The 14,119-nt window shown below is 44.5% G+C and overlaps 1 protein-coding gene and 1 long non-coding RNA gene across 3 annotated transcripts; one reads left to right on the top strand and one right to left on the bottom strand.

Moving 5' to 3' along the window:
• Positions 1–1,382: 1,382 nt before the first annotated feature.
• tbpl1 (TBP-like 1) lies at positions 1,383–7,388 on the bottom strand. 2 transcript variants are annotated; one of them, XM_060041517.1, is made up of 8 exons: positions 7,243–7,388; positions 6,482–6,601; positions 5,987–6,221; positions 5,795–5,877; positions 5,082–5,145; positions 4,340–4,443; positions 3,602–3,696; positions 1,383–2,335 (listed from the first exon to the last, which is right to left on the bottom strand). In XM_060041517.1, the coding sequence occupies exons 3-8, from the start codon at positions 6,119–6,121 to the stop codon at positions 2,253–2,255; spliced, it is 564 nt and encodes a 187-aa protein (XP_059897500.1). In that variant the 5' UTR covers positions 6,122–6,221; positions 6,482–6,601; positions 7,243–7,388; the 3' UTR covers positions 1,383–2,252. The 2 variants fall into 2 exon arrangements, with proteins under 2 accessions (XP_059897500.1, XP_059897501.1); XM_060041518.1 differs by having other exon boundaries at positions 6,482–6,595; positions 7,243–7,363.
• A 1,397-nt stretch (positions 7,389–8,785) lies between these two features.
• On the top strand, positions 8,786–12,353 carry LOC132450408 (uncharacterized). The gene is made up of 2 exons (XR_009523827.1): positions 8,786–9,045; positions 11,099–12,353. It is a non-coding gene; the product is annotated as an uncharacterized LOC132450408 (long non-coding RNA).
• The last annotated feature ends 1,766 nt before the right edge of the window (positions 12,354–14,119 follow it).

The raw sequence follows: 14,119 nt of genomic DNA, 5'->3' as shown, positions 1-14,119 counted from the left end.
AAATGGAAGTTCCAGATTCTGCAATTTTTCTACTTCAATGATTTCTGTATTCACTTTAAATACGCATCTGAAGAATGTGGTACTCAGGTCTGACCGGACTGGTAAGATGGTGTACTCCGTTTGTGAAAAGCTGCTGTTGACAATTTAACAATGACAAGGGGTCCACTGAATCAATGACACTTGGGCCAATAAAAAAGGATGTTTTCATATTCGTCTTTTTGATAGTGTCCATTGTATATACGAATACACTTGTTTATGTCAGAGGAGGGGTGGTAACCCTGTCCTTTCCAGATTCCAAATCCGGCTCGGGCTATCGTGGTGAAAATATGCAGGTAAAAATACCTAGTTAAAATAATAACCTTGAGCACCCCAATGGTTTATCGGGTAGAGCGCGTACCGTTAAGGCTCAGTCCTGACCGCAGCGACCGAGGTTTGATTCCTGCCTGTGGTCTTTTGCTGTATGTTGACATACAGCATGACTCTCAATCAATAAAAACGTTAAAACCTTCAAAAATAAATTCCACCAATGGCGTTTTTGCTTCGTCCCTGCAAAGCAGTTTCGTACACTGCTGTGTCTCGGGGCCTGGGGGTCTCTCGTTGAGACTAGGGATTCAAGTTATTCTACATAAGTCTTACATGCAGCGCTATTGCAATATTGCGCTTATCATAACAGCCCTAAACAAGAGCCACTTACCATCCCTGGTCTCAAATTGGATAGTTACATCAATCCTCACCTCGTCACTGATAGCCAGTGTCCTGGCAAAGACTGGCAGCTGTGCATGACCTATGAGGGTTATACAGACTGTAAGTGGATGAGGTGTCATAACCCACCCCTCACACACACCCACACAACACTCACTACTTTAATTGCTTTGGGTACCTTCATTGAAGTTGAACAACTTTAAACAATAATGCAGTGGGATTTATATGACTAACTGTCTACGCAAGAGGAAATCAGGACAAAACACACAAAGGTCCTATGGTAGTCCTCTTTTATTCAGTAAACCATTTTCATCTCAATACAAAATACAAAACAAAAAAAGAAATGTTGACATACATAAACACGCGCTCCCACTAATCGTTAAGGTAAACATTGTGATTCACACACACACACACACACACACACACACACACACACACACACACACACACACACACACACACACACACACACACACACACACACACACACACACACACACACACACACACCTCAGCATGCCTGTATTTACATATTGTGGACCATGTCTGACCAGGCCAGCTGTCAACAGCCCTCCCCCCCCCCCCCCCCTGCTATGTCACAGTGGACACAGCGTTATTACATTTTTTTTTTATCTTAAAAAAACCCGTCTTTTACAGCCCAGCCCCCCCCCCCCCCCCCCCCCGCCCCCTAGCTGAGCAGACTTATTGATTAATGCTGTGTAAAAAGCTTAGTTAAAAACATCCACAAATAACTTTTTTTCCCACAACTGCAACTACAGCTGAGTTGGTTACAGTTAGGGTTAGGTGGATTCGTGAAACTGAACTCTGGGCTAACTATGTCTGCAACATGAAGCAGCCTAGCATTTGCATATAATGAGGAAACATTTCATTATATATACATATATATATATGTGTGTATATATATATATATATATATATAAAATTAAAAGAGCAGTGGACGGAGTGACTCTAGAGGTCATGTTTAAAACGAGCGGTTGGTTTCCATTGTTAAAATACAGAACACTCTGGACAGTCTAACGCCATCTTGGCATCTAAAATAGTTACGTGGCTCGGAGGAACTGGATTTGCGTTGGTCGGCGTTTTGTTACTCTGGTTGAAGACCAGTTTCTCACCGACAGGACAGGAAAAGGATTGTTACAGTGCATTTAAAAAAGGAGAAAGCAGGGCTAGATCAGCTGACCTAAAGTCCCAAACATCAAAGTAGTTAGTAACACCATCAACAAGGGAACATCTTAGAATCAGTACGACGGAATCTCTTTGAGTCCCTGGCGAGCGGCTCATGTGTTTTTAAGTTGTTTTTGTTTTCAGTAGAAGAAACAAGCGCTCCGTGCACACTGGCCAGTCCGTCGATACAGCTTTCGCAGAGATGAGAATAACGTATGATCTCATCCCAAGCATAAGGTGCCTTCCACTCCGGTCCAAAGAAAAATACCTCCAGATGGAGGCGGTCGTCCTTTTCCCTTAGGCCGCCGACCCACCCCCTCACCGGCTGACCGAGTCACCATTTTGTTTGTTTCGTTTCTCTTCCACTATTTGCGGAGGGGTTTCTGACACTCAAACAGTAGTGGGTATATCTGCTCCACAGCTGTGGCCACAGTCTGTACGTTTGGTCCTGGGGGGTCACCGCCGCAGTGGGTGAAAGAGGGACAGAGACATTTATTTAGGGTTGGGTGAGGTCGACAAAGAAGTGAGAGTATGAAATATGAAGGGTGGGGGAGTAGAGAGAACAAGTGATTTGAATTCGGTCTTTCGTTGCGAATAAATAACAGGGATTTTTGGTTAAAAAAAAATGACCGAAAAAATTCCACACAGTCTCTTTGGTTAAGTGACAGCACCACAGTGAAAACAAATGACGTTGAAAACTAGACCTGCCGGTTCGTTTCTTTAACAAACTGTATGAGCCGAGGGTAAACATGTTGGTTACGCTATGAATTTAACTGCTGTTAGGGATGGCCTGATTTAGAATGAGATTCATGACTCATTGCATGGAAATGAATGAGAAGCAGTTTGGCGTGCACAACACAGAAGATTAACAATAATTTCTAACGCCCTAAAATAAAAAAAATTGACTGACATTAAACCAAGCTCACTGAACACTACTCTATACAACACTCTGTCATTTTCAGCTCACATGTTTGTGAATATTCCATTTCTTTAAGTGAAAATGTAAACATCCGAGTTCAGATTTTGATGCGACCAGTTATCCCATCTTATACCAGGGTCCTGGGGAATGCTCGATTCTGATTGGCTGCAGGGTGTGCATTAAGTCCTGATGTACGGACAATTTGCTATGTAGTTCTAGTCAAATTGTCAGTTCAGCCTTCAAAACGAGAGCTGGTCAATTGTGAAAAATGCATTAAACTGTAATCAGAAAACGCGGTTATATGCTATAGACCCTATAGTATCTGTGGTATGAAGGCTGGGACGAATTTTAAATTATAAATATGTGCAATGCATAAAGTTAGCTCTCTGGCGCATAGCTGAGCGGAATAGAATACCTCTACGCCTCCGCGTCGTCCATTAATTCCTGATATGGACACCTCGTCGGGCATTATCCCTTACGTATTCTACTAATTCTCAGACCAGGTCTAGAAGCACTCTCATTTTGCCACATATTAACCGTCATAATACGAGCGCGACATGTTTTTATAATCCTCCCTCATCTTAATGCTATTCAAATCCACCCGACACATCGATAAACATTGGCGGGTGAATTCAACAACCACCTGGACAGCGTGCAAGCTTTGACTGCATGTGATCATGCGAAATGCTGAAAAATGCAAGCGGGGGTTTTAAGAATGTCCGATTGTTTGACACAGAGAGAGTGAGGGAGGGAGGGAGGGATGGCGGGAGAGAGAGGGAGGGCATAGGCATTCACCTGTGACTGTGATGCTCCCAGTGGAAAACACCTGGACAGTAGCCTTGATCTGTTTGATCCTGTATGTGGCAGCAGGGTGCAGCTCAGGCTCATAACTAGTAAGGACACACACACACAAAACAGAACCACAAGTTATTTTCATTAAATATGTGTCTTTAATCGTGACAATACATCGCCTGAAAAACTGTTTGTCGCCACTAGAGGTCACCCTATCTATACAAATAAAGAGGATGGTCCTCTTTAAACCCAGACTCGAAGGGGTGTGTTTCTTTTTACTGGCCGGCTTCCTCTATTGCACTTGAGTGGTTAGCTCCTTTGTGCAACAAACCTTATTCCGTTCTTTTGAAGATATCTATGTGACTACCTTCTGTGGACGTAGATAGGGATGCACCAATTCCACTTTTTCTAAGACCAAGTACAAATAGTTACGTTTGGGTACTCGCCGATACGAGTACCGATATGAGTACTTGAACCATTCGTTTAAAACAGAGAGCGGGCGTGTTATTATTACCATTGTTACAGGCCACGGCAACTTTGTGATACTTTTTTTATCACACATGAAATGCGCCACACACTGTAGCGATATATTGCATGTGTCCGGTGAGCCCCGACCCTCCGACGCGGGAATAAATCGATGCTCGGACGGAGCATCACCACCAGAAAGAGGACAAGAGCACAGCATCGGGCCTGAGACCGAGTACTGGCATCGGTGCATTCCTAGATGTAGATGTGCTTTACCTTGCTATGGGGCGGTTTTTCTTAGTGAAGTCGATCAAGCGGATTGAGAAGGGCATGGAGCACACTGCCAACACATTGACCACCTTGTAGTCAGAAAACCGCACCTGAGGAAATCACAGGTCATGAACCATGAAAAAAAAAACACATCTGAATATTTGTGCGAGGACACGACTGATGTGTTTGGCCATATGGTGAGTCTCCAAAGGGACATACAGTGTATTGGGAAGCATGCTGTTACAGAGTAGGCATGCTCGATTATGGGAAAAATCATAATCAGGATTATTTTGGTCAATATTGAAATCACGATAATTCAAACGAATATTTTGGAGTTTGAAAACATTATGTATTTATTCAGCATGTCTCTCCCAAAAAACACTTTGTAACTGAGAACTTTGAAATGTTGACTAAAAAAATACACAAAATGGTCAAAAAGTAAAATGTTCAAATCTAAAATAATGTACAGATATATGTATCCAGCTGTTTTGCACTTTCTATAAACAAAAAATAAAAATAATAATAATATTGAAAACTTGATAAACTTTTCTATTTAGTTTTGTGAGCTTTTGACGCTAAAATCGAAATCGAGATCAGAATTCAATTTATCGCCCAGCCCTATTACAGGGCACACAGGAGTAATGCATCGCGCTCAAGGATGCCTTTTAGGTAGGATGCAGGCATTGGGGGTCAAAAAAGAGGGCCTCTAATCATAGCCACGGGAGTATCGTGACTCCCCCTTCCTTACCCTAAAGCCCAGCTTCTGCAAAGTGCGCGCTAGCCGGCGGGCGCCCACTTTGGACTCATCCTCGCTGAGAAAGAAAGACAAAGAGTTGGAGAAAGAGCTTGTTGTAGAGCGCAGGCGCGATACAGAGCATCAGTTAGGCACAGTATAATGACTCCCTGAGACACACCGCCCTCTAAACGATGCACTTATACTGCGCTTACCACAACAGTGTGCGTCATTGTGAATTGCGATGCAAGTATCATGATAAAGATGCAAAAAGTTGGTGAAATTGCAATAAGAAGTAGTTTGTAGACACTTAACAATGCAGTCATGTCAAGACTGAAGCACGGCATGTGAAAACCTGGTTGAATGATAGGGCCTAAAACATTTTTTTGTTTGGTTCCGGTTTCCAACCGACCCTCTCAATTTATGTGCGACCCAAATTATTTTATGAGCTTTAAAAATAACTAAATAAATATTTGATGCTAACTATAATTACGTGTTTGTACAGCACCTCTTCATTCTGTACAAGGATGAGCGAATTTTCTCGTTTTTAAATGAAAACCACCTACCTATCATTCGCTGCTGCTGGAAAAAATAAAATAAAATAAATTCCCTACCTACCCATGACCTCAACTGACAACCAAAGCGTAAGCGTCTACATACACAACACACTTGCTACCCCCTGATTGGCCCATTCAAAAAAATTATTTGTGTGAACGTAAACAAGTTACCTGGTGGCTCCAGTGCAAATTATTTTTCCTGAGGACCAGATCGAAGCTGTGATCTTGGGCTTGCGAAGTTTCATCAAGACTTTCTGAGGACGGACAAACACACAGACACAGACACACACACACACACAAACGTTACAAATCTCGACACAGCTGAGGAAGGTTAAGAGTGAACAAAGAAACCTGTTCCCTCACCCCTACTTCCGGCTTGTAGATGACATTGACCCCTTCAAGGGCGATGAGGCGGAGGTTGAGGTGGCATCTTGTCCTAAAGGTTGCCACCACATTCGTAATGATGATGTCCAACGCATCCTCGTTACCGGAATCCATGTGTGCAGTGTGTGGCACAGCAAGGGAACCACTAGGTCTTTCTCCTCACGCATACATCAGCAAATACCATCACAACTGGCCATGGACGGAGATGGATCACCTAGGCAACATAGACACTATGTTAAGGCGTTGCTATGTGGCTCAGAAATAGTTTTCCGGTGCATAGTATAGTGTTTTTTCTGTTAACTGGATTATCATGTTTTAATAATGGTGTAAGTAAGGTTTATGATTAAAAGCTTAAAGAGGCTATGAACTGCCAGGTTTTTTAAAACACAAAATTAGATCATCACATACCCTTACTGGATAGGTTGCATTATAATGTGTTATGCGTTTAGCAACTCAGACGTGTGTGATTGTTACCTGGATGGTTGCGTCGTAAGAGAGCCCACAATAGGACATTTACGAGGTAGTGAGCCTGGTGTTTTGGACCTTCGTGCTTGAAGACAAGTTGTGGAAGTTCAACACGTATCAAGCCTGCACCTATGCGAAGAAAAATCAGGGTTAATGGCCATAACAAGCTTGTCTCCAGTGCACTATGACAGGTTACTGTTGAAAGACAATAAGAAGATGAAGCTAACGCTTCTGGTTAGCGCAGCTCAGCTACAGCTAGTGTTAGCAAGGCTGGTAATGCCTCGTAGAAGACTTTAATCCCCGGCTAAATGAATGCAACGATGGCAATTTTAAACGGGGTATCCTCCCCCTCGCCTTACAAATAAATATGGAGCTGGAATCTCGGTCTTAGGAACCAGAGGGGCTTTAAGGGACAGTTGGTGTTAGCTGCAGCGGCTAGTGCGCTTCGTGTTGCATAGTAACGCAGATCACCGGCTCGGGGATAAAGTACGTCCGCTGGTCGATTGTAAAACGGACAGGTTTACAATGCGTGACATGGTGTTTCTCCCGTTTCTTTACCCGTCCGGAGCTCAGCTTACAAGGAGCCTCCAACAAAGAAAGTGTCTTGTCAGGGAGACGAATGAAAAGTTACCAGCTAGCTAGCATTACAACCCCCATTATTTGCTCATATGATGACAATTGAAGGGAACTTGCATGAAGCCAATGAAAACCGAAGGGAGCATCCAGTTTGTATGCATTTATTTTAAATCGAGATGTAGTGATCGATGTACCTTTTCGGCAGAGACGAATCGGTGTTCAAATCATGAAATCAAAACAATGGCAAGAACCCAGTGAAATATTCCTCAGCTACTACCTTGCAGTTTTTTTTGTTTTTTTTACTTCCTGTCTTAATGTGTTTACTACCGCCACCCAGTGGACGAGAAATATCATGTTTGTCTTTAAGTTTCCCAAATAAAAATGAAATAGGCTACGTTTCCTTCACTTAGTTTTAACAAGGTGTATTTAAAAATAAAATAATCAGTGGTGGTGTGGATATCTTTCATGATCTCAAATGTGAATAAAAGCATTCAGTTGTATTGACTGAGTAAGAATAAGTGAATGAAGGTCAGTTCACTCCCCGTGTATTGTGCAGAAATGCCTCATGCATTACTGGCCAAATCTATTTATTTCTGAGAATAATCCACGTGGTCTGCCAATAGTACACTTAACAAACTAATTTAACATTCTGAAACAGATGCTGAAAGCAGCCGTTTTCATTGTTTATAATCGTATGACGTGCAGGTTTTGGGAAACAGTACAATTTATAAGCAAAATGTATTAATCTGGCATGCTCTGCTGGCAACTGTAGACACTTTAGGGCCGCTGAAAATTGAGGAAAATAAGGATTCATGTTGGAAAAATGTGTGTGTGTAATGAGGACTGCCTCTGCCTCATGAATGGATATAGTGAATGGCGTCTAGGGTTTTTGCAGTGGTAGCCTATTAGTTGAGTTACTGCTTCCAAAATCTACACATAAACCTACTGTGGCTTTGTTTTTGTCAGCCTGTGTATTTGTGTTTTATCATTGACTTGTATGTGCACGACACATTACTTATTTTTCATGTTTGCGTGTGCTAACCCAAATCCCCCGGCTACAAACAAACACACATTCTCACACTTGGCCGGTTCTCAAAGAAAGCAACCAAATAACTTTTAAATGATTCATCCCTGGTTACCAAATTCTATCTATCTCCCCCTCTCACTTAATCTCCCTGCAGGCCCATCTAGATGAAATATAGCCTCGTAAAGGACATCCATTCTAGTGCTGAGAGCCTTGTTCAGATGTCCCAAAATGTTTGCTATAAAGTATTGGATTTAGGGCAGGTTTGCAAAATCGTGAAACTCGGATGCACTCTCTGTGTGTCTCTTTCCTCCCCCTCATTGTCTCACTGTGTGTATTTGCATGTGTGTGCGTGTGTGGTTGTGTGTGTGTGTGTGTGTGTGTGTGTGTGTGTGTGTGTGTGTGTGTGTGTTTGTGTGTTTGTGTGTGTGTGCTTATGCATGTGTGTGTGTGTGTGTGTGGGTGTGTGTGCGTACATATGTTTGTGTGTGTGTGTGCGTGCATATATACGTATGTATTTATGTGTGTGTGTGTGTGTGTGTGTGTGCGTATATGCATGTGCGCGCGTGTGTGTGTGTGCGTACATGTATGTATGTGCGTGTGTGTGCGTGCTTATGCATGTGTGTCAATGTGTGTGTGTGTGTATGTGTGCGTACGTAGGTTTGTGTGTGTGTGTGTGTATATTCATATGTATGTGTGTGTGCGTATACGTATGTATGTGCACGTGTGCTTGTGTGTTTTTGTGCATGGACCCACACGTTGTGAGAGCAGTGTGTTTACAGGTTTGTTGGGTTGCACATAGTCGTGCAGTCCTTCCCAGAGGAACAATGCTGGTCCTCTCCCCTCAGCGCAGTATGCTGTGTGTAAACAACGTGGATGGGAGCACTCGTAGGGACAAACAGAAGGACACGATTCTGAGAGTAAATAGACGGTCCATCACCACGTCGACTTTTCATCCTCCCAGGCGATGGTTGTGAGTATTTTCCATTTACAGTGTTTATAGCGTGTGTGTGTCTGTGTGTGTGTGTGTGCGTGTGTGTGTGTGTGTGTGTGTGTGTGTGTGTGTGTGTGTGTGTGTGTGTGTGTGTGTGTGTGTGTGTGTGTGTGTGTGTGTGGGCGTGCTCGACATCAAGATGCATTTCATCTTGCAGTGAAAAAAGCATGACGAAAACATTTTCTTTTACTTTGGTCATCCAACATATGACATTCCAAATGTCGTCTTTCCAAGTTCAGGTTTTTCCCTTTAACTTAAATCATTAAGTAAGCAAAATTCCAGATAATAATGACTAAGGGCGTAAAAAAAGTTAGCTGTAAACAGTGAGATAGTTTAAGAATTCTTATGACACAAAGAAGCAAGGAGAATAAACAGGCAACGCAGAAGTTCATCCAAACACGCTTATTGTTAGTGAAGATAACGGTGGTTCTTCCTCTAAAACCCAAAACACATCTTCATTGCATTGTGGCAACGGATGACCTCTGCATGGCCAGTGCACCACAAGTGTTTGGCAAGACTGCAGTGCTCTGCTTATGTTGAGCGTACTTCATAAGCCTGGGAAAAAAGGGAGATAGCTAGTGTTTTGGGGCGTCTTGCTCTATTTAACATGGATTTCCCAATGGAATATGGCATTGTGAACATTATCTCAAGTTTCTGAAGTTATATTATGACGCGACCAAAATGACATGAAAAGGGCTGAAGAAAGTGGTCTCCCAGGGAGACCTTTCTGAATCCTAAACGTTGGCGAAAGATGAACAGAGAAAACCAGAGAAAACATGAATTCCAGAACAGAATGAGGGCAAGCAGAGAGTACAGAGACATGATGGAGTGAGTGAGATAGAGAGGAAGAGACAAGAAGTGAGAGCTTTTAGTCACACTGCGCACCTGCAGCCTATACACACTGACCGTGCACAACTCTTCATGCATGCAGGTGCGCACGTGTCTGCGCGGGCCTGTCTATGCACGTATACATCCAAGCGTGCGCACGCGGGGGTATGTGTGTGTGTGTGTGTGTGTCTGTGTATTTTATGCGCCCGTGAGTGAGCCTGTTTGTAGGAGACGGAGATGGATGGTGTGTGATTTGGCGATGCGAAGGGCTCGAGTGCTCAGGGGGCGTGGCCTAGGGGTCTCCCAATGTAAACAAAGACGTGGGAAGAACAGGCCTGTTTACATCCTCCTCGTTCTCACTGCGGCCATCCAGCCAACCAGCCAACCAGCCAGCCAGCCAGCCAGCCAGTCATCTATCAGACATTCAATCAGCCTACCAGCCAGTAAGCAAATCAGCCAGTCAGCCATCTAGCCAGCCAACCATCTATCAGGCATTCAATCAGCCTACCAGCCAGTAAGCAAATCAGCCAGCCAGCCATCTAGCCAGCCAGCTAGCCAGCCAGCCAGACAGCTAGCCATGCAGCCAGCCAGCCAGCCAGCCATCTATTCAGCCAATCAGTCATTCAATCAGCCAACCAACAGCCAGTCAGTCAGCCAGCCAACCATCTATTAAGCCATCCAGTCAGCCAGCCAGCCATCAAGCCAGTCAGCCAGACAGCTAGCCATGCAGCCAACCAACCAATCAGTCAGACAGTCAGCCTTCCATTCCGTTAGCCAGCCAGCCAACCAGCCGGCCAGCCAGTGTGTCAGTCAACCAAACCGTCATCAGTCAGCCAGTCAGTCAGCCATTAGGCCAACAAATCAGTCAGCAAACGTACCAGTCAGCCACCTTATTTGAATCTTGACCGCACAAATACACACACATGGGTTTAGGGAGGAGTTTCGCACACCTCTTCGGGGCTGTGTTCGTACAGGGACACATACTGATGCCATTTGAAGCAGTGCACTAATGGCAGAGGCATGAGAGACAGTGGGTGATACGCCGCACTGTAATGATTGGAATTATACTTGAGTGCAACGCATTAATTCCCCCCTTCACCCGCAACGGTTTGAGCAGAGCTCTCTGACCAGGACATCCACGCCAGCATCATCATCGTCGAGCTTCAACCCGGGCAACAACCGTCTCCCCCTTCTTCCTCCTCAGCATTTCCATTCCAGCGGCGATGAGAGAGCGACATGACAGAGCAAGGCATCGCTCCAGCACTCCCAGGGCCAGATCTCCTCGGTGATAACATCAACACACCTGCGAAACCACGTCGACCGAGCCGCTCATCTGACGGTGTTTAGACTGGCCGTGGGAAAATGACAGCCGCAGCCGTGAGCATTACCGCACAGGCTCTCCGTCATCACCGCTGAGAGGACTCTGTGTGGGTGTCAGTTAAGAAGTACATGTAAGAAAAGCAGCCAGTGCATTGTTATAAGTGGAGTGTACTCACTGTTACGAGTGGTCTATTGAGTCGAACATTCGGGCAGTCCCAAGCACTATTTTGAGGTTGGTGTTTTGGTATTCACTTTTATATCATATTTTATTTATATTTATTATATATTTTTTTTACAAATTCTGATAAAAAAGGATGTGTTGAACTTGGACTTGCAGATGGATTTGATAAACACTGATGTTATATTGTGTGATGTGGATGTAAACAGCACACGTGCTCACTTTTTAATGCAGTTTACCCTTAACTGTTACCCCAGAACTCTGAATCGATTCCTTTCCGATTTGCACTTATAGCTGTTATCATTCGGGTGATGCAACACAATGTCAAATCACGGTCAGTCAATGTTGAAATAAATCCAGAAACTCGTCCCCTTGCTCTACGGAATTAACCTTCGTTGAAACACTGCCCTGATCAACAGGGCCTGCGATGACCTCCGACCTCTCCTCCGCGTCTACTGGAAGAGAAGGAGGGGGCCCCCACGGTGGCCATTTTGTCAGGGCCTGAGACAGAGAGGCAGCCCAGTGTTTAGATAGAGTAGGAGTCACTGTAAGCTGTCTGAAGTGGAGTCTTCCTCTCTCACTAGAAAACAGAACCCTCTGAAAACAAACTGCCTCAAGAGAGAGGGACAGCTAGCGTGTTTGTGTGTGTGTGTGTGTGTGTGTGTGTGTGTGTGTTTGTGTGTGTGTGTGTGTGTGTGTGTGTGTGTGTGTGTGTGTGTGTGTGTGTGTGTGTGTGTGTGTGTGTGTGTGTGTGTGTGTGTGCGTGTGTGTGTGTGTGTTTTGTTATTAAAATAATAACAGAAAACCAAAGTTATGGTACAAATAATGACGCGTGTGCGTGAGTGTGTGTGTGTGTGTGTGTGTGTGTGTGTGTGTGTGTGTGTGTTTGTGCACATGCGGGCCCGCCTGTGTGTGTGTGTGTGTGTGTGTGTGTGTGTGTGTGTGTGTGTGTGTGCGTGTGATGAAACAGGGAGGGTGTTGACGTGAAGGGATGTTTTTGGGTGGCACAGGAGGGCTGCACTTGGCTGGGGTGTGGAGAGATGATAGGAAGGGAAGCTACGTGATATGGGGTGTTCCCCTTTTCTCGCTGCTGGACTTCTTCCGAGTGTGCGCCTTATATTGTGCGTTGTTTCGGTGGACGGGCACACAAGTTTGAAACGCGCACCCACACACCCACACACCCACACACACACACACACACACACACACACACACACACACACACACACACACACACATCAGATTGATATGCTCTGGGTGATACTTTGTCTCACTGCTCAAACCTACAACACAAATCATCTTTAACAACCCACAAACACATAGATGCAGCAGACACATACTGATGCAGGCATGCGTGGGACTGTGTTTTACGCAAACGCACACACACACACACACACGCACACACACACACACACACACACACACACACACACACACACACACACACACACACACACACACAACACACACACACAGACACACACACAAACACACACACAAACAGTGATATCTAAATGAATGGTCTCCTCGGGGAGTCAGCCAAAGGCCACAGGCTTATGGCAAATACATTTCTTGGAAAAAGGCTTCATCATCAGAACATCTACTCATTAGATACTCCTTCTTTATCCTCCGAGTTGACCAAAGGGAGGGAGGAGGAGAGAGCGTGGTAAGAAATAGAGAGATAGAGGAGAAAAAAAGGGAGAAAAAGGTGAACTTTGCAAGAGCACTGTGGGTCGAATGCTAGCGAACTGTGTGAAAGGAGGGTTTCACTACGCAATTGCTCCAAATACCAAGATGGGACTTGGTGGAGGAGAGGCATTCTGCAAATGGGAACTGACAGAAGACAGGGGGACACATGGACTAAGAGTAGAGCCGTCGAGAACCTCTGAGTGTTTGGGGTTTAAAGACAAAGGAAATACCATATTGAGAAGACACAGAGAGAGGACGAGTGGGAGAGAGAGAGAGAGAGACAGAGACAGAGACAGAGACAGAGTACACACATACACAGACTAACCCTAACCCCCTTTATTATTTTGTATCTTATCATATGTCTTATTTTACTTATTGTAAAGAACCAATTTTCATGCCAATAAAGCACTTCAAATCTTGAATCTTGACAAACAGAAAGAAGCGGAGAGAGGTTGTGTGAGAGGGAGAAAGAGAAATTGCGAGAGAGAGACACTGTCAAATATGGGTTATTTTGTTTCAGATATCAAACTGGATCCTCTTGACCATATATCGAGTTAATCTCCCCCTCCTCTGTCTCACTGTCTCTCCCCTCTTATCACTCAATCAGTGCAGGAAGTCATTATAGGGTTAGCCAATAAAGGCCTGTCAGATGCAGTGTGTCTTTGTCAGTGGCCGTGTGTCATCGTCTGCTGCAGGGCTAATAAAATATTGTTCCCCAGGCCTCACGAGTCACAGAGATCGGTCTTCGGCCTGCTCTCCGCTTCCTCCCTAGCAGAGTTCAGAGGGTTAAAAGAAGAAGAAGTGGTTAAAAATGCCTCTGCTTGCATTTCATTATCCAATGTGATGATTCTCTTGTGTTTTGACTCACAGGGAAATGTTGGTTGTGTGTGTTTAGATGGTTATCTGTGTGTGTGTGTGTGTGTGTGTGTGTGTGTGTGTGTGTGTGTGTGTGTGTGTGTGTGTGTGTGTGTGTGTGTGTGTGTGTGTGTGTGTGTGTGTGTGTGCTCATTAAAAAGCTTGTTATTGTGTGAGATTTGT

This window comes from Gadus macrocephalus, chromosome 21 (assembly GCF_031168955.1).
Source record: "Gadus macrocephalus chromosome 21, ASM3116895v1".
In the NCBI taxonomy this organism is placed as follows: Eukaryota; Metazoa; Chordata; class Actinopteri; order Gadiformes; family Gadidae; genus Gadus; species Gadus macrocephalus.
This window is presented reverse-complemented; position numbering and strand designations above follow the sequence as displayed.